At 38.9% G+C, this 26,289-nt stretch overlaps 1 protein-coding gene and 2 long non-coding RNA genes across 5 annotated transcripts; 1 reads left to right on the top strand and 2 right to left on the bottom strand.

The window, feature by feature from the left end:
• Nucleotides 1–2,271: 2,271 nt before the first annotated feature.
• Nucleotides 2,272–3,846, bottom strand: LOC123666885 (piggyBac transposable element-derived protein 4-like). The gene has a single exon (XM_045600907.1). It carries the CDS (start codon nt 3,844–3,846, stop codon nt 2,272–2,274), a length of 1,575 nt encoding a protein of 524 aa, XP_045456863.1.
• A 4,702-nt stretch (nt 3,847–8,548) lies between these two features.
• On the top strand, nt 8,549–9,214 carry LOC123666807. Its single transcript, XR_006745347.1, has 2 exons — nt 8,549–8,834; nt 9,032–9,214. It is a non-coding gene; the product is annotated as an uncharacterized LOC123666807 (long non-coding RNA).
• A 729-nt stretch (nt 9,215–9,943) lies between these two features.
• Nucleotides 9,944–12,257, bottom strand: LOC123666794. Of its 3 annotated transcripts, XR_006745333.1 has the most exons (4): nt 11,918–12,257; nt 11,357–11,595; nt 10,800–10,936; nt 9,944–10,277 (listed from the first exon to the last, which is right to left on the bottom strand). It is a non-coding gene; the product is annotated as an uncharacterized LOC123666794 (long non-coding RNA). The 3 variants fall into 3 exon arrangements; XR_006745334.1 differs by lacking the exon at nt 11,918–12,257 and having other exon boundaries at nt 11,357–11,655; XR_006745332.1 differs by lacking the exons at nt 11,357–11,595; nt 11,918–12,257 and having other exon boundaries at nt 10,800–11,131.
• Nucleotides 12,258–26,289: the final 14,032 nt, after the last annotated feature.

Below are 26,289 nucleotides of genomic sequence, written 5' to 3'. Positions count from 1 at the left end.
AATCGTCCAAATGCTTCTCTTTTCTCTCTGTTAACACGTTGGACGTCTGCAATATTTTGCCTTAGCTCTTGTTCACTCAAACATTCTCAGGCGTATACTATTTCTTTGTAATAGCCCCAATTGAAAAAATCGATAGGATTGAGGTCAGATGAACGTGAAGGACATCTAATTGGTCCACTGCGTCCTATCCATTAATTGGGGTAATTTTCATTTAAATAATTTCGGACTTGTGTTGCCTAGTGACACGGAGCGCCGTCATTTTGAAATACCAGATTACGTCTAAGTTCGAGACTCACATCTTCAAGCAACAATTGGAATTCATTTTCTAAGAAGTTTTTGTAACTTGCTTCCACCAAGTCTGGTCGGCAATTCAAACGGAACAATTAGTTCACCATTGAGGACACCAAACCACAAGTTAACGCTAAAACGAGCTTGAAACGTTGAAGCTCTCACAGCGTGTGAATTTTCAATTGCCCACGTATGGTACTTATGAATATTAAATATTCCAAATCGCTCAAATCTGATTCATCTGACTATAAAACTTTATTGAAAAATCCAGGATCATCTTGCTCTTTTCGTAACATGGTTTGGCAAAAATCAATGGGCAATTGGTGGTCTGTCGGCTGTAAATCTTGGACTCGTCGAAAGTGGAACGCGTGGTATCCTTCATCGTGAAGTATGGCTAGGGTATAGAAGTCCTTGTAAGAAAAACATTTCATTAAAATACCATAAAGTAGGTTGGTATATGTCGTCTGTACTAGATCCGGATTTCATCGACTGAAGGTATTTCTTGAGCTCCTTCCGGTAGTTAGTTATTAAAGAATTAAATTTCTTCTTCACGTCATCTTTGCTTGCCTGTGGAAACATCTCTTTATATTTAGACAACAATGTTTCGTAGTCAGCATTTTTTTTATCACGGTCATGATATTCTTTGCTTTTGACATTCCACAAAGACGACAATTCTCTGTACAGTTGGATACATTCAACGATAAACTCTCTTTCCTTAACTTTCGTATTCTCCTTTTCTGCCATTTTCTAGAAGCTTGCACGTGTATGTTCTCCTCGCGGACGAAATACAGACTAAAAATTATTGCGCAATACTGACCCTACACGATGCAATAGAAAAATATGGTGCAATAAAAATTAAACTCGCTCAAACTTTCGTTCAATCATTGCGCAATCTTCAATATTAGACCTAATTAATCAATTTTATTGCACAATTCGCAATATTGCGCAATATAATTGATCGTCTATGGGCCGCCTAACGCTGTCTCCTTGTGCAACTCAATAAAAATAATCTCTTACACTACCAAGTAAACCAAGTCCAAATCATAATGCAAATCAATCCAATAAACGAGCTAAGTAGTGAAACAAGTAAGCAGCGGCGGAGTCCGTGGGCAATAACAAAATGGCGACATGAGTAGCAGTACACACAATGTGAGCACAACTGAGATCGGTAACTAACGAACTAGTTTTTCGTTAGCCTTGATCGGTGGCGCTCGTCTCTCTCGTTGGTAGTCAGCCTGTCCGAAATAAGGAAAGTGAACAATTATAATAAAAACAGTTTTATTTGAAAACAATGACCACAAACAGTTTAAAAAGAATGAGCTTATTTTGTATGACAAGGTATAAAACAATCACTGCAAAGTGTTTTTTCATATTTAACCCTAGACACCTAACCTTCGAACATATCCCTTTTAACCTAACCATTCGTCGATTTGACGAACAGTTTTTGGCGGCGTATAATTTTATAAAAATATGTATTTTTTCGGTAGTTTTAAAAGTTAATAAAGTAAAACATACATTATTTTAGTAAAATAAAACAAAATATTTGTAGTTTGGTAAGAAAATATTTATTTTATACTAAAGTTACAAAACACTAGACTTTTTGAGATTAATGATGAAGACAATTACCTACAAATAAAATTTAAAAAACATAACAAAAATAGCCTTCTTTTCTTTGGCAAACATAAATTATAATAGTCTTGTTACTTGGTAAAACACAAAAAAAACTAATTATTTTGAAGCGCACTGTACACAAAAATCAACTTTATGTTCACCACAAATTGCGGTATTGCATTTTGAGCAGTAACATTTTGTCATGCGCCTTTTTTTGTATGAACATAGGCCACAAATCTTTCTTTTTCTGTTCACAGCCTCGAGTGGCTGAAGATCATTGTTAGATGATGATGGCTGACCTTGACCTTCCTCGATGGACACTCCTAACACATTTTTTATCTTATCCTTCACGTGTCTTGGCATAGTACGAATTTACAGACGGGTTTTGAGCCACGATTCTACAAGTTGCATATGCAGCTTCTTCATAAAATCACGTCGAGTCATTACTTTTTGTCCTATTACACAAGTATTATGGCAGTAAATTATATAGCTGTTAATACATGATATGTTCAACATACCGTAGAAAACACAGAGTGGCCACCGACTAGTTTTTCTGCTGCAAGACATTACTGAACACATTTGGTCAAACGTATCCACGCCACCTTTTGTACTATTATAAAATTGAACCATGTGAGGTTTCTTTGTGTGGGGGTCAACTGTGCCGTCCTCGTCACACGAAGAAAGTAAGTAAACCATTTTTGATGGTTTTACCTTGTAAGAAAGAAGCGTTAGGGGACCATCGTAACAGAACATCGACGTATTGACGGCTCTTGATCGATAGTTCTTCATTTCTTCAGGGATTTCCTTTTTATTGGCTCGTAAAGTACCTACAAGCGTCATTTTATAAGGTTGCTGGAGTAACTGCTTCGCCAATGGTACTGATGTGAACCAGTTATCCATGGTTACATTCCGGTTTGTACCATGAATACTGTGAGTAAGTTCTTTTACAAAATACTCCCCCAATGGCACACCTCTAGTATTGGTTCCTTTCCCGAGATATGGTGTACTATCAATCATATACCTTGTGCCGCTATCACATAGCATTTCTAACTTGACCCCATATTTCGCAGGTTTATTCGGAATATACATTCTAAACTTACATCTGCCACGGAAAGCCAATAGCTGCTCATCAATGGTGACATTTGTTCCAGGCACATAATTTTGGCGGCATTGAACCATAAGCATCTCCCATAGGTCTCGTATAGGTGTAAAGGGATCGTCCTTTTGTCGTTGCAAGCGGAATGTCTTGTCATCGAAACGCAGACATCGTAGGAGGAAATCGCATCTTTCTTTACTCATGCATGACACATATCTTGAGCCAGAATACTCGGTGTTGAATAATTCATCAAGAGACAGATGATTGTCTTTGAGAGCTGCAGATAAGACTAGAATACCTATGAGAGCTCTAATCTCTTCTTTGGTTGTCTCATTCTGAGTTGATGTATTTTGTTCATAGTTTTGCCTTTTTATTGTAATTTCAGCGTTTGTCCATTTTACAATATCTTCTTGCATCTGATTAGTTATAAAATGTTCAAATAACAGCAGAGGATCCTCTATACCCCTTAGACCACGAGTAGGTCCTCTGGCAACACGCACTATATTTATTGCAGCTGCTCTACTCGAAGTACGACCTTTGCTCGTAGTCCAAACATGACGGGACTGACTTCGAATATTTTGTTGGGGTAAGGTCAAGATAGCTGAATTATTACCTGAACCTTCTTCAGATAGAGTTGAAGGAATTTCTGGCTCCGGTACATTGTCGTTCAGATCAAGCGAAGAAATATTTTCATGGTCGGAAACCTCATCTTGAGCGTCACTTTCTGCATCATCCACCTCTAAATTATCTTCTGTTTCGCTGTTCGATGACTCCTCTAACGCACTGGGATCTTCCTCATCCATTAACAGTTGTTTTATATTATCCTCAGTCAGCCATCGCTTGGAAGCCATGGTAAAAGCTGTAAAAAAGAACAAACACTATAAACAAACGAAAGCAAACACTATAAAAATTTTATACACAAACCTTAACCATTCGTCAAAATGACGACTATTTTCGTAATATTTCGAAAAGAGAAGTACTTACCCGCCAGGCGTGGTCGTCACCCGGAAGAGCTCGACGAATACTGAATTGACAAGTGAAGATTCTGTGATCGGCGCGCGTGGCGAAAAGAAATAGCGATATTAGTGCGGCGTACTCGTCGATTCGACGAAGGTTAGGTGTCTAGGGTTAACACAAAAGTTTAAGTGGTTTTTGGTCGTTGAAATTTGAAATAAATCAACAATTATTTATTTATTTATTATTTATTTATTTATTTATTTATTTATTTACAGAAGAAAAAAGATACAATTTATGTGATAAACAGTGCAGCAAAAACAATGAATAGTTTAACAGTGCACCGTGTTTCTAAAGTAATAATACTAAAGTACATACTATATTATTTACTAACATAAAAATATGATATAAAGCTATACAAATATAGATTATTATACATGTGAATACAATTGGAAAGAAAAAAAAAATAACATTAAGTGGTTAAAAAAAAAGTAATAATCATAATAAAAATAATAAATGCGGTCATGTCAATCTCTCTCTTTAAGTTGTTCTAAAAAGAATTTTGCATGCTGCTGAAACGTTTATCGAAGTAGATTGCATGTGCTCTGGGATCTGTACATACTGCAAACAACTTTTTTACCACTACTGAACCCAATTCATTGCCAGTACTAGCAGAGATTGCTTTATTGAAAGCATGTTCACCACATTAACTTCTTGTTTCTAGTCAATGAGCCTAGTTTCTAGTATGAACACTGGCATTGTTAATAAAATATTTCGAATGTTCTTACTAATTCTGTTTGTTTGCAGAGCGGCAAGATGTTTGTCAAGAAAGTGAAGCCAGTGAAGATTTGCTCGTAGGAAGAGCACTAAGATATCAACTAGCTAGAAGAGTTGCTGAGAGCCATTTAAATCAATAAATACTGAAGAGAATAATTAATTCTGATTCTTTTAGTTCGAACAATTTCGTCCATCAAAATAGAAATATTACACATTTTTTTACCGCGACTCATCATTTTACATAGTGGTTTTAAACATTTATTTATTTACATATTTATTTGCTACCTCACTCACGATTGAAAGAATTTGACCAAACAACTCCTGCTATCTCGCTTGTTGTTGCAACTCAATTTTCCTCAATCGGAGCTTTTCTTTCTCTATTTCATGCACATGCCTCTCCTTTTCCCTATGAAACGCCCGCCACTCAGAGTCTGATCTGGAGAACTGGGTTCTCGCTAATTCCGACTGAGTGGCAGGACGAGATGTTCTTGGGGAACCACCTAATACACGTCTGCGTGTTGTATATATTGTTGTCGTGTTGGAGAGTCTTGTACAGTAGATGGCGGCGGCGGTGGCAACGGCGGGCTGTTAGGCAGGGCATCCAAGATGTACACTGACAGGCTGGGTACCTACCCAGATTATGGCTCCACAGATGTCGGCTCTAACCTTGTTACTATGGCTGAACTTGTGCCTGGCTGACTCCAATAGATTGCTGAATAAGTGTTAAATATATATTAATCATATACTAATATCATTGTTTAAAACATTAATTCTCCTTGGGAAAATTAGTTATGTCTATGATTATGTCGTAGTAGTAATACAAAATTTGATAAAAATATACTTTACTATGCAATATTTTTTTCTGTTTAATAAAATAACTTACAACATTCATTACCGGCCTCTTGCTCGACAGCAGTTAACTGAGGTTCTGGCGGTAACTCGTTTAAAGCGTTAGCCTGTAGATGTGAGAACTGTTTTAGTAATCGATAATGGTATAAAATTAAGGAAGTTTAGCTGGTAGAGAATACATTTAGCAATTTTAGCATTAAGCTCGCCTTTTGTACAAATTGTATTGTGCAATAAAGTATAAAATAAATAAATAAATAATGGTATTAGGTATTTTTCAGCATTAAGATCAAAAACCTAGCAGATAAATTTCTGTATAATTTCCGTAGGACTATGAGCAAGAACAAATAAGTCAACATACTTGTTACAGGATATAAGTTACACAGTCAAACTGTTCACCTGCTTAATAATAATAAATAATATAAATTCATGCTTAGATACAAAACTAAACAAGTGATGTAAAGAAATAAAAGAAAAGTAAATGAAAATAACCTGGTGTAAGCCAATTTCCATCACCTGTACCATACCCATAGCTGCTTGCGACCAAATAATATTTTGAATGCGTAATTCTAAATTGTTTAATTTTATTTTTGCCGCTGGTCCACCACCAGTTCCTATGGCAGCTCAGCAAAGCAGCAGAAAGAAAGAGATAAATAACCATAACACTTAAATGTACACTTACTTTTCCATATAATCCACCGTAAGTTCGAACTGGGAAGCACTAGTTCTAATTTTTTATACTTTGTTGTTTTAGAATTATTGTATAACAATTAAACAATATGATTGTTTCACAAGTGTTTAACAACAACTAAAGTTATTTAGACATTTAAACTGACGGAATAAATTGAAAAAATTGCAAAATGCTGCTTTGCATTCTTGTCGGATTATTTATATTTCGTTTAGACCTCACTTCATTCGAAAGTCATCAAGTTTAGTCTTTCGTTTTTCTATACGGAAGAAAGAGATAAAAATATTAGTAACTAATACCAATATAACGCACTTAAAACTATAAGTCTTATCGAGTGCTCGATAGACTCTATAGTAAAATTTAGAAATACTCATAATAGGTATGGTATAGATAACTTATTCTTGTTGCGTTTTTACGTTTACGGCCTGTGTATTTCAAAGCCAGTAGTTGGATGGTTATCCCGCCATCGGTCGGCTTCTTAAGTTCCAAGATGGTTGTGGAACCTTGTTATCCCTTAGTCGCCTCTTACGACACCCACGGGAAGAGAGGGGGTGGCTAAATTCTTTAGTGCCGTAGCCACACAGCACTGAAAACAAAGCCTTAGATATATTTTTTTGCTATTTGAACTTAAGTATTTAAATTGAAAACATCGGAATACTCCACCTTGGGTTTTTAGTCACAGCAGCAGGGAGGACTCTCGCCCTTTTAGGGTCCATCGCTATCTCCATAGGTTGGCCCTCTGGTAGGTTCTCCAGAATACCACAGAACACTCTTAAATAGTTATTTATATTAAAGGAAATATTCAGAGAAAAATAGCAATAAAAAAATTACGAAATAAAAAAAAAAAAACAAAAATTACATAAGAAAAAGTTAAATAAATATAATATATTAGGGTTTTAGTATTGAGAGGCTATTAAGGTTCAGAAACCAAAGGCCTGTCACCACGTTGCCCACCGCGCGTTCTCACTCCTCTTATGCTATTACGGGCTGCCATGCTGCCACGTAAATGCATATGTACACCACGACCACCCGTTGCAGGCCCATTACGGCGCTCTCGTGTTTCGCCATTGTTGTTATTTTACAAAGTACAGTAGTTACAAACACGCTGCTTCCCTTCTTCGGTTTGTGTATTTCAAAGGCAGCAGTTGTAATACGTATTTATTTCAGGGTTGCGTTGCTCTCCTGTTGTTTCATCAATGGCATCGTTGTGGTGTTAGCTAGACATCAGCAACACTATTTTATTTTTTTAGGCACATGAGCAACTAGTGTGATATCCTTTTGAAAACCAAATCGGGATGAGAAAACTTCAACTCCGCGAGTTTTAGTAAATTCCACTGGAACTTGTCTTTTATTTTTTCGCAGGGTACCAACTGATGTCAACTTATGTTCCATGAGCAAATTCTGTATCAGTTCATAACTAGTGAAACAGTTATCAAATGTGACATTTCGGTTTATTCTGGTAATAGGCTGTATAATCCGGTCAACAACATCAAATTGTTTGTTACTTATAGAAAAAGGTCCTCCAGGCTGCTTTCCAGGATATATCTCTAAGTTCTTGACATAATCATTGTTTCTTTTTTTTTTTTTTTTTTTATTAAAATAAATTGAGACGCAATGAGGGTTTAATTGTAAATAAAAAAAGATGGTATGATGAGTATACAAAGAAGATGAGAAGTTTTTTGGGTAAGCTCCGGCAAAGGTAAAGAAGAAAATTAGGGGTTTAATTATAGTTGAGAAATTGAGAGTAAAAGTATATAAAAAAAAGTTAGGGTAGTCCCAGCTGGAGTCTTTTGATTAATTGGTGACTGTCTGGTGGGCGGGGTGGCCTGCGATTTGATACAGTTGGTCCCGCCCATTCAGAACAGTCAACCAAAATGAGAGATGAAATGATGTTGATGGATAATGGGGGTGAAGAGCTAAGATAAGGGAGGGGCTGGTCGTATCGTCGTCCCAGCAGCCACCCTTCTCGCCGATGTGATGGGGGTGAGATGATATCTTAAAGTAATTTTAACAGTAAATATAAATTTTAAAGTTAAAAGAATATAATTTGAAGACTTAATAGTAGTATTAGAAGTATTGTATTATAATTATAATATAGTAAAATGTAATGTTTTATTAATAATAAAAATGATATATATGATGACTTTTTTTTTTACATAATCATTGTTTGCATCGACTAAAGCAATTTTTTTTATCCCGTACTTAGCAGGTTTAGATGGTAAATACTGGCGAAATTTACACCTAACTCGGAAAGCTAAAAGCATTTCGTTATTTGTTAGACACTTACACGACACCCGTCCCATCAGTAGTCCATAAATCGCTCAAATTTTGTCTGGCTGATCGGTAAAGACCAGCAAGATAGAGAAGGATTATAAAAGCTTTCAATTCAATCATAGTGCATTTTTTAACATGCGTGTACTTAGACAAATTAGTACACGAAGCTATTTTAGGTTCAATGCGTGAATTAGTATGCATAAATATGATTTGTAGCATATCCTCAGTAATGAAAAGATTCCAGCATTCCACTTCAGACATTGCCGACTTTGCTTCTGGCACTAAACCTGGCAGAACAAGGTGTGTATTTTTGTTACATTTTAATTTTTAACAACTTTTTTCTTTTACATTTAGTTTCTGATAAATTCTCTAAGCTATGGCCCGCAAACAAACGTAAAACATCAATCCGCCATCAGTTCAGGCCATGATTTCAAACAGATGAAGTATGAAACGCTTACTCTTTTTTAAATAACTAATCTGAGTTTTCTTTTCCTCAGATACAGCAAGTCTTCAAAGCACAGATGAAGAATGATACTGGTCAAAATCAGTCCAACCGTTTCAGAGATTAGCCGAAACAAACAGACAGACAGAGAAAAATTATAAAAATGTTATTTTGATATATGTACCGTGTATGCATATGATAGAATTTTACTGATTATAAAGATAATTAGTAAGAAAAAGAGAAAGTTTTGCAAAGCTATTATTACCCTCGTTTACTTTAATATTAAAAGAACTATGTTTATAACAATTATTACTTTATATATTGCAAAGCTTCAAATTACCCTCTATTAATTTAATATTAAAAGAACTATGTCTTTGATGATCATCACTTATTAAAAGAACTGTATTTGAAATAATTATTATCATATATCAAATAGCATCCAATTACCCTCCATTACTTTAATGTCAGAAGAAGCACATTTATGATACTTAATTATTACTTTATGTATAATATATTTTTAAGAATAAAGTAAATAAGACAAAGGATGTGGTAACCATTAAATTATATTATTATTGTCATATCATCATTATTACACAGTTATAAAATCACAAAAATAGTTATAATATGAATACGAGTATAACTTAATAACTTGAATTTCAACATTATAAGAATTAAGAAATACATAACATAGGTTACAAGGGTAAATAAATATCAGCAGAACAACTAATTACATACTGGGAATGTAATAAAATACCTTATAGTACTTATCTTAGTCCTGGTCGGCGGCTCGTCAGGGAAAAAGGGGGCTTTGCCTTCCGACATACGATATTTATAACCTAGCCCATGCCGTAATGTCAAATCATCTACATTTCACTGTTTTAAAGATTATAAAATCAAGTGAAGTGTTGCCACCAGAAAAACTAAGTATAATTAAATTAAACAACGTTATAAATTAATATATTTTTAATTAATTTTCCAATTATTTTAATATTAAAACCAGACACTCCAGTTTTATTTATTTGTATAGATGACAATTTAATAAGAATACAATAATCACACTAAAACTCAATAAAATGTTTACAATAAAACTCACTCATTTTCTTTTAATTTTCTTATTTTAATTTTCCAATAATCCTCTTCCAAAGCCATTAATGTCATTCTTCTTTCATGCAGCTCTCTTTCATACATCATCTTACATTCGTGCGCTTCTTTATCGCGAAGCATGGCTTCCTCCCTCGCTTTCCTTGCCATCATATAAATTTCATGCTCATTGATTGGTCTTACAGCAGTCCGACTTTAATCTGTAAAAACAAAATTTATTTAAACATTTGTATAAAATGTATGCCTGCTTTTTGTATCTTACTATAATTACTCATTAATATATGCCCTCATAGGTCTCTTTATTAAGTATAATAATAATCATGATATACCTTTTTAAAATCCTTGTATTGTGCCCTTCAATTTGATACCCATATTGTAGTATTCGAGAAAAAAAAATTTTTTTCATTAACTATAATGGCTTCGCGCAGCCGCCATGTTTGATTTTTTTTAATGTCACCTATCTAAGAACACTTCGGCAGGTAAGACGAACCTAACGATACCTCAATTATGTAAATCCGTTCAATTGTTCTGGAAATATGAGGTAGTAAAGAATATTACATGCATACAAGATACGCACGAAAAACATAACCCTTCCTTGGCAGTCGGGTAAAAAATATATCTTTATTCTTTTTAATGCATATAAATTCATGGGCAACAGCTTTTATGTATAAAATATTTGTAATATAGAGCAGTGAGATAAAAAATGTTGTATACAAACATACTTATTTGTTTTTCGTTTTTTTTTTGCTGGAGCCGATCCTGAAGGACCTGGCCTGTCATGTATGGGAAATGAGGCCTGACTACTGGCCTGGGCTGCCGAACTAAATAGAGCTGGGCTGGGATCATCAATTTATTGTGGCTAAAAATATAATAAAACAGGTCAATACAGGTGCTACTTTCGTTGACAATAACTAGGTAGTAAAGAAATAAAAACAAATATTAATCACGGAGTGCTAATGTGGTGAATTATTATTTACTCGTGGAGTACTGCTAGTAAATAACAATTTACACACATCAAGGTTATGCTAGTTATAATGGCTTAAGTATAAAAGAGAATTAGTTCTAAATTAATTCATATTATTATTATAAATTAATTATTCATAACTCCAGTTCCTTTTGTATCTGTGATACTGGAGATGGGATGCAAACATTTTGAGTTGATTCCTGCTGAGATAGTGAAAATATTTGTTAACTAGGTAGCACAATTAATGCAATATGATTGTGTACTTCAATTCAGATTAACAAAGAATCTAGCAAAATTTTAAATGTATATAACTACCTGTTTAATATAAATGCTGTCACTATCACGACAGTTTGAGTCAATTGAGAACTTGTGGTGAATTTGCGTCGATGAGTTCCTGGTCTTCAGGAGGTGGCCTAGGTGGGGGAGGTCCTCCATCAGTCATGTTTTTTGCTCTCCTGAAAGAAAACTCCGACTTCTTTGCTTTATTTTTCATGTTCTTCCATTGGATGAGAAGCTGTGTCATATCCCGCTTAGTAGAATTGACAGCATTAAAACTGAAATTAAATAATGATTTCAATAGATGTGAGATAAAATTGAAAACTCGAAACTTCAATATTGAAACAACACAAAGCCGCGAAATGCGAAAAACCTCAAAACTAACCATGACAAAACCTCCTCCCAAGCTATCTTTTTAGCGGCATTCGAGTTCGTCGTTGTGTCTTTTTTTTCGATAATATTTGCTCTTTTGAACACAAGCGTTCTTAGCATTTTCTAAAAAGAACATATTTGTTGTTAGCATGCAAGCATTCAGGCATATATTAATGTTATTACAGACACTACAGCATTCGTTTACAAATATAATAAGTATACAAATACCTTCTCTATATCACTGCAATTGGTGGATCGTATTCTTTTATTGGCTTGCTCGGGGGTGTCCATCACTGAATAAAACTAATAAATACACTATAAATACTACTATTAAAAATGAAAGATAAAAAATTATTTAGATAGAAATTCCCGCTATAAAACATACAAAATGAGCGTTATCTGTCAAATTCACGACACTCGGACACTGTCATAGATGACATAATATGGAAGAAATAGAACTTTTAACAATTTCGTTCATTCAATTTCTTTATCTAATCGATTATTTGTTATAATCTGTGCTAACCATCTATGTATCGTTCTTTGTTCGTTTCTTAACTAAGTAACAGCTTATCAACGTTTATAAGTAAACAAAAGTTAAACGTGCATTTATAGCTTAAGAGCGGTTTAACTAAGCGATGGCTAAGTATTGCTTAGCGATTTTTATAAGTAAGACCGTTAAATTATAAACAACAAAAGAAAAACAGAAATAAAAGTATAAATCTACGGTAAAAAATTAAAATGATTCTTATACGCGAAATTGTTACATTAACTGCGGAGATAGGTTTCACTTACCTCTTTCAAAGAACAATGGGTAATTTTGTATGGAACCCGTACCCACGTTGTAGCATCTTAGACTAGGTGTCATTTAGAAGAAGCTTAATTGACTAACTCAAAAATGAAAGAATGACTGAATGAATGAATGGGAGACCGAAGTTATCATACACATTTTAATTTCCAATGGTTATAACAATGGCACCTTTTTCCGTTCTGTAGACCAGATAAAACACCGGTCGGCTTTTCTGTTTAAGGAGAAACCGACTTAGCTTCCTTCCTAGCATTCGTTTTCGATACAGAAGAATAATAAAAAAAACATCAATCTTAAAAAGCAGTTTTATTTTAAAACACAGCAACATCATTTTTAAATTGTGTTGTCACTCTCAATGATTATATCATCCCAGGCACTTGCCGGACCTATGAAGTTATCTTGGTGTCTGCCAACACCTAAATACCATAGTATACTAACAGTGTGGGCACAAGCACCTAGAGTTCTCATGCCCGTCATGCAAGAGCAATAATAGGCCTCGATGGCTTGTCTGCCCTGGACATTCAATTTGATCAAAATATACGTGTAATATATTTTATTCGATACGTGCCTCGATAATATGCGGCCTCTTACTAACGAGCAGTTTTCAGTTACTAGCCCATACTGCGACATACTAGGGCTAGGGCTAGAAGATAGTTCAATATTATATATACCATCTCGACCTCGCAAATGTTCGGCAACATATGATCTGGCGAGCTTTAAGTGGTATGTTCCCAAACTGAATAAAATGATGTCTTCTTTTGTCAATTGTGGAAATGGTATTGATGTAGCCGTCATTGAAGAGAACACCGCCCGTTGTCTATTCATGTTTTCTGCGACTACATAATTGCCCAGTCTATTAGGTTCGGTAATTCTTTGAGCTATTATATTGATAAAAGCGTGGGCATGCTCGTTGTCTGTCAGACGCTGCCTAAATGCATTTATAAGGGCTCCCGCAATGCGAAAGTCTTCAAATATGTGAGGGAGTGTTTTGTTAATAACTGTATGTCTGAATATCTTGTAGTCCCTTTTGAACCATCCGTTTATGACTTCAATGACCCATCGCACCATTGTGATTTGTCGAGATTTATTTGCTTGAATATCTGTGAGCTGTGTGGCGTGCCTATCTTTGCTTGGCGGCATATGGGCAACATAACCAGCACTTTCTATATCTGGTATAGAGTCTCTAAAACCTCGATCTAATATAAAAACGTCATCTGTTTGTAATATTATATGCACTGGGGACGTTTGATCATTGATTATCTCACTCATGATTTGAGCATCGGTTTTTGTTGCAGCGTATGGTCCACATATATCTATAATATAGCCGTCTGGGCAAGTAATTAAAAAGGGTTTTAACAAGTTTTTATACTTGTGTAAGCTGTAAGTCCTTTTTTGGAATAAAAAGTTTTTGCTTTTCTGTACGTATATATACGAACCATCACAAATAGCTATAGCTACGGGGTTTGTAGGGTTGGAATATATTGATGCCGGCACTGCAAGGCTATGAGCTATAATTTCATCACGGCTTATATGGTTGAAACCTAAATGGCGAACAACAAAGTCAACAACAAAGTCTTGGGCCAAGCAGTTTCTTGCAGTTTCAAGTAAAATACCGATCGTTTTACGCGATACACCTATTTGAGAGGCTATACGTGTATTTGGTTCACCAGACCTTTGTTTTAATAAATAGACCCCCAGTGCAGTTTTTGGCCTTCTACATTGATCTAAAAGAGACGGTGTTTCATTCAAAACGATCTCGAATTGTTGGTGTGTTAAGCCAGTTAGGTAATGTAGATCCTCAGGTGAAATGTTGTTTATATTGTCAAAATCGATATTATTCTTATCTTTATATGCATCTCGTAACGTATCGATTATATCTTTGAGATGGTCTGGTGTGAATATTGTTTCTCCATTATCATACAGGGAGCTCCAATCACTTGTGTTGATGTGTGTTGTACAAATGCGTACATTTTCAGGAACATACACGCTATGGTTAACCAATAAAAATACTTTTATAAACCTGGACACTCTATGAAGTTCTTGATTGATGCACCCGCGGAATAAACAGTGACGCGCCGTATTTGCAACCCTCCTATAAGTTGGAACAGACGTTGGTTGCAAGTGCTCTGGATTTGCTGGTTCTTGGTTTTGTTCTTGTTCGAACCTGGCTTGCTGTCGTCTTCCCGCTACCCAACAACGATGACACATATACTGAAGTTGATTAAGGGCTATCTAAAAGAAAAGAAAAAAACTCAAGTTACGTAACAAAAACAATAAAGAACTTAATGTTTAAAAAAAAAACAAAAATACACGAAAGATGTGAGTGAAGACAAAGACACAAACACGATGAACTAAAGTTATGTGTATAGTTTATATTTACCTCATTTATGTTAATCCGTTCCATGACGTATTCGGTGAAGCCTGGATTGTCTTCCAAATAGGCTCGCGTTACTACATGCCGGTTTCGGTCACGAAGTACCGATCTTGTACACGTAATACACAATACACGGCGTTGATCTTCCATTTCGTCGAAGCAGGAGAGTAATATTTAATCCAATCGCTAAGCAATACACTGAATTCCGTTGTGAAGGCCGAGGTTGTAGATGAATAAAATAAACTAAGATGATAAATGCGTGCGCTCAAAGACAGTTCCAAACAGGTACTAACTATCGAGGCGGCGTGGCGCGGCGTCGGCGACTACACGCTTTCTGTTTCACTCGCACTTATGTGTACGTCGGCTCTACTGTACTACTCATTCGATGATTGTGGCTATACGGTTATATAGTAAATGCTAAATAGGACACACCGATGCTAGCGCAAATTAGATCAAAGTACCTAACGGATAAAATCACACAAACGTCAAATCTGCGTGGGGATTTTACTAAGGATTATCGATATTTTCAAAATTGAATATCTTTTTTCCCCCGCAAGCTACAAAATTGCCCCCATACAACAAATATATATATATTTTAAAGACCTTTCTAATGGTACCAATTTAAATTTGCTACAAGGTGGGTACGTTTTGTTCCATGTTCTTTGTGCTCGTGTAACTCCCGCTGCGGCTGTCGCATGACTAATTTGTATCCAGCTACTGAGAAGAATGGCAACGTCGCACCGATACTAACTTAACTACAAGTAATACAAAATGTGACGGGTCTCACAGACCCAACCCTCATGACGCCGAGTTAAGTCGATCTAAATAAACGGGACCCAGTAACATGGAATTTACTATTCCCGCCTAAACATTCACGCTGAATCGGTGCTGATAATTATGTGATCTGTGTTCATGCGGGTTTTCGTAACACCACAAATGTTCGTTACGTGTATTGAATAAACAAACTCTACCAAATGTGGCTTCATCAGTCTAAAGATTTGTAGGCCGTTCAGCAAGCAACCAGTTACAAAAATTTACTCGTGCTGGTTTGTCAGATTCGGTGAATTCCTGAAAACGATGAAGGTGGAATGAGTATTTGCCTTTATTGTGAATGACACTCCACGCGAAGTACTGTGACACGTTGAACCTTCGCGCTGCGTCATTAGTGCTCGCTGCGGAGTCCACCTCAAAGAACTCCAGGTTCTCTTCGTGTTCATGTACAGTGCGCCTTGGGGGACTTCTACTATCCCTCATCCTGTGCTGGAACTGGCCATTATCTCGTAGCCGCTGTGTGGCTGCTAACATTGTCTCACGGCTCGGTGTAGGTAAGTTCGGATACCTAGCTGCATATTGCCGACAGGCTTCCGACACATTTTAATCACACCTAGCCAGCATCCTCACCATTTCCGTGTATTCGACATTAAAATAGCGGTATGCCATGGTTATAAAATTACTTTAGTACAGATTACAATACATCGATCGATACGAATACAATAAACACGAGTGGCACACAAGATCATATGACGCGGGCGCATCAAAGTCGCTGCGCCGACTGCCGCGGCTGGCTAAATAGTTCAAGTTTAAAGGCGCTAGCGCCGTTTCGTCCCTACCTTCCCCCTCACATTCACATTCGCAAGTGGTAATTGTTTACCTAATCTTTGGGATGCGCGTAGAGTTTATAAAATTCAAACGGAAAATAATTTTTTTTTGTATGAAAGTAAAATCTAACAAATTATCAAAAGTTGCAGAACAAATGTTCTTACTTACCATCTTGTCCTTTGAGGATGCTGGTGTTTTACAAGTAGGGGAAAGAGGTACCCTTCGTACACTTTTTGTTTTTTTTTACTTTATGATTATTTGTCGAATTTATCAAGTTTATGTACCTAAGTGTAACAAATATATTGTAGTTTGTTACAAAAAAGTCCTAAACTATCATGTCAAAAGGTTAGAGTTATAGCCATATTTCTACAATAAGATATTTGTAGGAACGTACCCTACGTATCGGGTACGTTTGTACAGGAGGTGGGGTTCTTTCGTACGCCATGGGGTAGATTCATACAGGCTAATTAAAAAGCCTTTTAAAGTCGTTAAATTTTGATTAATTAAATCATAAAAATATTTATTTATTAAAAAAAACTAACTTAATAATATTTGACTTGACTCATAGTCGATAAATCTTCCTTGAGAAAAATAACAAAAAATAAAATCATTCATCCTTAGTTTACTTATTGATAATTCTATTCTAAGCTTGACAATCAGTCTAAAGTCTGTTCAACGAGCCCAGATACCAAATGTAAACAAACCAAATGCGAGGTCAATGCAGGGTTTTATAACCTTTAATAAATTAAAACTTCACAAATTTTTATAATGTGAAATATATTTCTATTTTGATGATTACTTAATTAAATAAAATTATGTATATAAGTTCACGTTATTTTTGGCGTAAACTTGTGGAGGCCTATGTCCAGCAGTGGACTGTATAGGCTGTTTTGATTGATTGATTGATTGATATAAGATTTAATACTTCTTAAATAATAATTATCAAAATATAAATTTATTTTACATTTAATGTTTAAGTATAGTTTAATATAATATTAGTTTATAAGTTTAATTTTAAGTTTAGGATTTTAGGGACAAGTGAAATATTAATGATTATTATGACTAAAATATTTATAATGTGTTAAAAAGATCAGAATTTTCAGAATCTGTTGATTCTAAATCGGAATCTTTAACATTTATTATAAACGTTTTTTCGGTCTAAATGGCTAAACTTTTCTTCTTTATTTTTAATGTGGTCTACACATTTCTGCCATTTTTCTGGTGTGACTTGTTCAATGGCTTCATTTAATAACTCCTTTACTTTGCTAAATTCAAAAGTTATATAATTTTTGGCAATATATCCTTTTATATCAGCCCAAATTAATTCGATAGGATTTAGTTCAGCATGGCAAGGAGGTAGCCTCAAAATTTCTACTTCGTGTTGCTTGGCTAATTCATCTATAGCATACTTTTGATACAAGATTTTTACTTCTTTAACTTTACTCAACAGCTCTAGCTTTATGTCATTTTCAGTAAAACTGATATTTTTGTTTGTCAGCCACTGCTGAATATCAGCTATCAGCCAATTTGAATTAGGGATCTTTTCTTGACGCCTTGACTGATAGGGTGCATTGTCCATAACCACCACTGCATTGTCACCTAATTTAGGCAATATCTTCTCAAACCATTTTTCAAAATACGCAGCGTCCATAGACTCGTGGTAGTCACCGCTGTTTTTTTTTTTGGCTTATAACGGCCTAGTGGAACGATTCCATCGACAGTTAAAGGCGGCCCTAATGTGCCACGCTGCTAATAATTGGGTAGATACGTTACCTTTAGTGCTAATGCGCATTAGGAGCTCATTAAAAGATGACCTGCAAACGTCATGTGCCGAGCTGGTTTATGATGAGCCGTTGCATTTGCCTGGAGAATTTTTCCAAACTACGGTTTCTCACTCCACCGAAATATCGGTTTTCACCACTCGGTTGCGCCGGTTTGCAAAGAGATTGCAACCTTCACCGGCATCTCATCACAGCAAAGGCAAAATTTTTATTTATAAAGACCTTACCTTGTCTAGTCACGAATTTTTAAGGGACGATGCATTAAGTGGTTCGTTGCAGCCTCCATACTCCGGTCCTTAAGAAGTACTAGAACGTGGTGACAAAATTTTCAAAATTTCGGTAAAGGGTAAAAGCGTCACTGTACCCATAGACCGCCTGAACCCGGCCTACATATTAGTTGACCCAACTTCCAACCCTATGTCTACTCCGAACCGCTCTTTTAACATCAAGCCCGGTTCCTGTCCTGATCCTGTTCCTATAAGGCTGAGCGATGCCCCAGTACAGGATAAAGACAGAAGAACGAGTTCAGGCCGCATTGTTCGTTTTCCCGACTATTATCGCCCGTAGGGACGGTCTCTGGGGGGGAGTGATGTAGCCTACTTAAATATAAATCGTAATTAGTAATAAATAATGTAAAGACGGTTTTATCGTGCTTTAAACAATTTATTACAAGTTCGGATTAGACACAGAATAGTAACATTAGGTACAAGATAGTAACAACGCAATAAGACACACGTTAACATTCGTTTACAACATAAGAAACAATCGCATGCACTCTGGACGACGGCGCGGGACCCACTGTCTGTATGCGCCGTGTACTGCCTCGCGCGGTGCCGCGCCGCACGCGCCGCTACCCTTACCCCTCTCTAGCCGCCGCGCTCGGTCGGCTGCGTAGCAACTGCGCGCGATCGCCGCGCTACTACCAGGCCCGCGCGTTACATCCTCCCCCTCTAACCCAGACGTTACGCCCTCGGAGTCGGGTTAGCCTTTCGCGGTCTTCCCCTCCTACGCTTTTCTCGAATCGGAGCTTGGATGCGACCAACGAACGGGGTTAACAACGAGACGTGATACTTACCCAAGGAAACACCATCGCTAATGCGCTCCAACACATAAGTTGTAGCACTTACGACCTCTCGGACACGGTACGGTCCATCACGACGGGGTATAAATTTAGGCGTCTGCCCTCTACTAGCGTCGTTGGAGCCTTGGGTCTTTAAAAGTACGTAATCGCCAACCTTATAATCTGGCGCAGGCCGACGGTTCTCATCGGCGTACTTTTTCTGAGTTGCCTGGGCCTTCTCATGGACATCTCTCGCGTCCATCAGTACGACGGGCAACTTCTTAAGGAATGGCGTTATTGACGCGACTACGTTCTCATTCTCGACGATTGTCCGCAGATACCACGTCGGCAGGCGCGCGCATCTCGCGCCCGAAATTCAAGTACGCGGGTGTATGACCCGTACTTACTGTAAGTGTGGAATTCATAGCGAAACGAATCGCTGCCAAGTGTGCATCCCAGGTATTATGATCTTTACCCACCAGAATAGCCAACTGCGGCTTAAGGTCCCGGTTCTTGCGTTCAACAGGGTTGGACTGTGGGTGGTAATACGACGTTAGCGCTTGCTTTATGCCTAGGACGTGACAGGTTTGTTGCATTACCTCGCTGACAAACTGCACTCCATTATCGCTAACGAGCCTTCTAGGCACCCCGTAACGCAGGAACACTTCATTAACCAGGATCCTAGCACACTCTTCGCTGGTGGCGGCCCCTAGAGCAAACAACTCTACCCACCTGGTGCATGTATCCTCTACCACGAGGATCCACTTGTTGCCGGCTTCAGTTTCTGGCAACGGACCGAATAAATCGATCGCGACAACTTCAAATCTACGCGACGCGGCAGGCACCTGCAGCAGACCGGCAGGCTTCCGCGTGTCCACCTTGTATCGCTGACAAGCCGCGCAATTTTTAATATATTGGGCCACGTAGGACCTCATTCCGGGCCAATAATACTTACCGACGATGTGCTGCAGCGTCCTCTCTACGCCAAAATGACCAGCCGTAGGGGCGTCGTGGTACTCGGCTAGCACGGTCTCGCGCTCATGCTTCGGCACCACTAAGCAAGCATCGTCGTTATCTTCATTTTCTGGGCCGTAACGGTATAACACACCGTCAGCCAGCACATATCCCTTATCTGCCCACGCTCTCCCCCTAAAGGGATCGTCGGACTCCATAGCCTCGACGATCTTACGTAGCTCATCGTCTTTAATTTGGTTCTCTCGAACATCCTTGGGGCTGCGAGAGGGCAGATCAACAGCTGCTGTGAAACATAAGTCACAATCGACGCCTCCAGTACACGCGGGGCGCGATAACGTATCTGCAATTACATTAGACTTACCTGGAGTATACTCTATTTTGAGGTTGTACTCTTGGAGACTCAGGGCCCACCTGGCCAGTCGACCACTTGGCGACTTCAAGCTCATTAGCCACCTAAGCGGTTGGTGATCGGACCTAACTACTACTTCTGCCCCATCAATATACCCACGGAACTTGGATACAGCCCACACGACGGCTAGAGCTTCGCGTTCAGTCGTGCTGTAATTCCGTTCCGCCGCTGTGAGGAGGCGACTCGCATATTCCACGGGACGTTCGTCGCTGCCCTCCCCCTGGAGTAGAGCTGCTCCGAGAGCATAGCCGCTGCTGTCAGTCCTGAGAACGAACGGCTTCGACTCATCAGCCTGACGCAGTATCGGCGCTGACACAAGAAGAGACTTAATAGTCTCAAAAGCACTTTGCTGCTCGGGGCCCCACTTCCACACACTCGTCTTCTTCAACAAAGACGTAAGCGGCTTACTAACTTCGGCATAATTGGGAATGAAGCGCCTGAACCAGCTCGATGTCTGCAAGAAACACTTCAGATGCTTCACATTTTGAGGGGCTGGCATATTAGCTATAGCAGCCGTCTTATCTGGGTCTATATGTATACCACCTGGTACGATGACGTGACCAAGAAACCTCACTGAGTCTCTTGCAAAATGGCTCTTCTCGCGATTTACTCGTAGGTTGAACATGGCGAGGCGATCAAACACGGCCTCCAGGTCTGCGAGATGCTTCTCGAAGGTCTCGGATAACACTAGCAAATCATCTAAATAAGCAACCAAAGTTATACCTGGCAAGTTGGACTTGAACCGATCGATCAGGCGCTGGAAGGTCGCACCTGAGTTGCGGAGACCCATGGGCATGCGCTTGAATCTGAAGGTGCCCAGTGGAGTCGTAAACGCAGTGATATCTCTATGATCGGGATCGACACTCACCTGAAAATAGCCAGATTTTAAATCTAGCGAGGTCATGAACTTGGAGGTTTTCGCGGCGTGGAGGATGTCTTCTATTCTGGGGAGCGGGTAGCGATCAGCTTCTGTAACCGCGTTAAGCTTGCGGTAGTCAATACAGAGCCTGAAGCCACCATTCTTCTTCTTCACCAGAACGACATTAGAGGCCCACGGGGACTCACACTCCTCTATGACGTCGGCGCTGATCAGGTCTTGCAGCTCTTTCTCCAAAGCTTCCTTCTTGGAAGGCGACAGCCTATATGGTGGTGAAGCGATTGGTTCTTGGTTTTCACTCACCTTGATCCTGTGCGTGGCGAAGTCGGTAGGAGGCCCTTCGGTAGCGAACCGGTCCGTCCTACGACATAAGAATGCATTGAGGGCGTCCCTGTGCTCTGGCGGCAGCTTCGTCCCCTCATCATCACGCAAGGTCACATTGGAGATGTCCGCTCGCAGCAGATCTGCGCTATTCAAAACGAAAGATCGAACAAATGGAAACACGACATCGGGATTGTCCGAAAAATACCACGACTCTTGGGCTAAGTCTAGTACTAAGCCAGCTTCACTAATGAAACTTCGTCCTAAAAGAGTTCGGGTGTTTTCACCGGGGAACACCACAAACTCGGTTGCTACTTTTTTACCTTCTAGGGTCACGGGCACCGTAGCGGTCAACACTGCCTTCAGCTGTCGAGAGCCGTCCGCAAGCCCAATGGTGCGTTCTGACTCCTGGAATTGTACCCCGCTCGAACGTAAAATGTCGTGTAACGTGGGACTAGCAATATTACACGTGGCCCCAGTATCGACTATCGCCACGCCTTCCTTATTTGCGACGACAACCGACACCATCGGATGTGACCCCTTAGTCACACTCGTCGCGCACAGCGCGCGGTCTACGTCGGCGTCGGCTGCGGTGCCGACGACGATATTAAAATCTGAAGACTTCGTGGGTACATTTTTATTGAGGCATGTCTCGCATCTAGGTCTCACTACGCCCGGTTGGCCGCATCCATAGCAACGTATCGGATTATTATTATTTTTACTTACACTAATATTCGAACTTACAGTATTCGGTTTACCTTTTTTATTCTGTAAATTGCGACAATTATCAACAATATGTCCATAAAATTTACAATATGAACAACGAACGCGCTTATCGCGTTTAGAATTCTCGTTCGAGTTAGGAGTGAGTTTCGCTCCGGTAGTAACGCTCGGACCGGTGGTAAGGGTAACGCTGCGATCGATCGTACGATTCGACTTCGGTTCGAAATATGGCGCGCTCGCGCCGGAAACGGAGTAGGTACCATCCGACAATACATGGACCTCCGCTACCGTGTCTTCGACATTCCTAACCTTATCTATAAATAAATCTACAGTCTCACCAACATCGTCTCTATGTAAACGCTTTCTTACACGTCGATGCAATAGTCCGTATATTATATCTATCTGCATACACACAGGCACTACGTAAGGCAACTTTGCTAATAACGACCGCACTTTACACATAAACACTTCAGCTCGCTCGGAGTCTTTCTGTTCCTCGGCGAAGATTTCACGTAAAATCTTGTAAGCTGGCCGCGGTGTCCCGTACATGGAACGCAGGCGCGTCACGGCGTCTGTCCAGGAGATGGCACCGGTGCGAGCTCCGCGCCACCACACGGCGGCATCACCCACCAGCAGCATCGGGAGGCCGCGCAGCGCGTGCTCGTCGCTCACGTTGTTGCACTCCTTGTAGATAGTTACGGCGTCTAAAAATGCTTCTAGTACTTCTGCGTCACGTGAATTTCCATCAAACCTCGCCGTACACTTGCCGAAGTTGCCGCATCCGGCGGCGGCTGCACCAGCAGCACCGGCGCCGACAGGCGGGAGGTTGTTTGATGGGGAAGCTGCAGAGTTCCAGGGGTTGTTGCAGGGCAATGACCTCAGGGTTTCAGCCAGAGTCCTGTTGGTTTCCGCTTGCATCCTGGCGAAGGACTGCATGACATTCGCCAAGAGCCTCTCGGTGTCCACACTCGTAGATGCGCCGGCAGCGCCAGGGGCAGCGGGGGCGGGGGCGCCCCGGGCGCGCGGCTCCGCCGTGGTGTCGTCGTAGACATCAGGGTCGCTTGCGTCGTCGCTAACCGGGTCGTCAGCTTGCCGATGCTCATCGGCAGCGCGCGTGGACCTCGTTTTCGGCATGGCGGCAAGTGAGTAGGTACTTACTTCTCGTTTAGCTTGTTGTTCGTTATAGATCTGTATCTAGTCGCTGTGTTCGTCGCGTGTTTTCGCGGCAAAACACAAATAGGTATAGTTCGCGTCATGTAAAACGAACGCGTTTGAGTTCGAGGCCACTATAGTTGGGCGCCACTGTAAAGACGGTTTTATCGTGCTTTAAACAATTTATTACAAGTTCGGATTAGACACAGAATAGTAACATTAGGTACAAGATAGTAACAACGCAATAAGACACACGTTAACATTCGTTTACAACATAAGAAACAATCGCATGCACTCTGGACGACGGCGCGGGACCCACTGTCTGTATGCGCCGTGTACTGCCTCGCGCGGTGCCGCGCCGCACGCGCCGCTACCCTTACCCCTCTCTAGCCGCCGCGCTCGGTCGGCTGCGTAGCAACTGCGCGCGATCGCCGCGCTACTACCAGGCCCGCGCGTTACAATAATATATACATTTACAACATATTTATCTTTTATGTATCTTTATTATTTATCTATATTATTATCTTTATTATTTATAAAATTAATTTAGACACAAACACATCATACTCATCAACATTTTTATTATACGCATATTTGAAATAAAAAATATATCACTTGAACACGACGCGGCGCACGAGCGGCCGGCTCGATGCCACTCAGTCCGTATCCGCACTCCCGCGTGAAGCCTGTGTCGCTTACAACCTATTGCTTGCATTATTAAATATCCTATAGTGCTTCTAGCTTACGAACTGTACATCCTATCGACAATTTTTCTCCTTCTGTGATTATGGTGTTTGTTTTCTTGTGCATATTATCATTACTGTTTATTGTTATTTGTATATGTTATTGAAACGTTAGTTCAATAAAGACAGAAGATAGTGTTGAAATTGTGCATTAACATCCCACTGCAAACATTATATAATTATCAATAATATTACATAAATAATCGAGACGTCAATTTTAATACCCTTTTGTTTTTTTTAAGTCAGTTAAAATATTGAACCTAGATATAATAAAGATTTTCACTTAATTTACTTACCCGCGTTTACCCATGTCTCATCCATATAAAAATTACGTCCATTCTCTTTTCTATATTGTTTCATTTTATATAAATAGTTTCGCCTCCACAATACAATGTCGTCTCTATCAATTATTGCATTATTTCTCTGTCTTTTAACACTAGAAGCGTGGGTGGGTTAATTTTGTCCATTTCATTTTCGCTACAGTAATTTGAAGTTATGTATACAAATAAAACTTGTAATTATGATAGAATATTTTTATTACGTATTACACATATTTTTGGTGTACTTTGGCTTAAAATAGAAACAACAATCACAAATGATTAAAGTTAAAATTAAATAAAATTATAAAAAAGGCAGTGCAATTATTACTACTTTTCGGAATCGCATAATGAGCAAATGAAAAATTCTTTCGATGTACACTTCTTGCAAACCGTTTTCTTACAAGCTTGGCATTTCACACACGATTTGTTACCGGCACAAGAAGACTTTACCTGACAACGAGTATGTTTCTCTTGACGTCCAGGTATTTCATTTGGTATATTGATATGAACATTAGAGGTTTTCCTGATATTTGCAAATGGCTCAGCTAATTCTTCTCCTAACTGTAAGATAAAATCCCTTCTGCTGATTTTTTTTTTTCATTTAGCTCACAATATATAAAATATCCAAGAATTTATTGCTGCTAAGTCTAGCAAATTATAAAAAGTGTGAACTGGCCAACGCCTAGATGGCGCTTTGACAGAGTACTTGCGAGCCATTTGATCCACTACATCTACCCCATACTTTGAACTATTGTAAAATGATACTACATCCGGTTTCTTTGTTGTACCAGTTTCTATTTGAATATCTGGATGCATAGTGCTAAGGAGAAGAACATTTTTTTTGTGCTTTCCTTAATATACTGTCAAAGTGATATCATCCTTTTTCAGTACCACTGTACTGTACAACTCTTCATTTGCTTGTTTGATGCAAGCAGGTATTTCCCGACGAGCTTTGTTTATTGTACCAAAAATACTTGTTCCGTTTAATTTTAGATTTTCAGCAAGGGATAGAGAGGTGAAAAAGTTATCACAAGTGACATTTCTTCCTTTCTTTAGGTATGGCTGCATCAATTTTTTTACTATGTAATCCTTGCCTAGGTACGGAAATGCGTTTACTATATATTTAGAGTCCTTATCTACGGCCATCCAGAACTTTTGTCCATATTTGTCAGGTTTTGAACCCAGAAACTGAGTAAACCTGCATCGTCATTTGGAAGGGAAAAGTTGTTCATCAATTGTTATGTAAGGTCCTGGCGTATAACAACTTTGAGCATTAGAAATAAAATTGTACCACACTTCAGATATCAATCCAAACTTGTCAGTTGGCAGTCTTTGTGATCTTGTAGATCTCACGTCGAATCTCAAAAACTTCATAATCTCCCTAAATCTATCCCGAGACATGGTGGACTTTACAAAATCATTACCCCATTTGACTGACCACAGTGCATCCAGATCTAAAAA

Source organism: Melitaea cinxia, chromosome 27 (genome assembly GCF_905220565.1).
Source record: "Melitaea cinxia chromosome 27, ilMelCinx1.1, whole genome shotgun sequence".
Classification (NCBI taxonomy): Eukaryota; Metazoa; Arthropoda; class Insecta; order Lepidoptera; family Nymphalidae; genus Melitaea; species Melitaea cinxia.
Note: the sequence above shows the minus strand (reverse complement) of the source record. Positions and strands in the feature narration are given on the sequence as shown.

Bases quoted from the DNA above. Each gene is read 5' to 3' on its own strand.
- LOC123666885 (XM_045600907.1), bottom strand. From the start codon at position 3,846: ATGGCTTCCAAGCGATGGCTGACTGAGGATAATATAAAACAACTGTTA.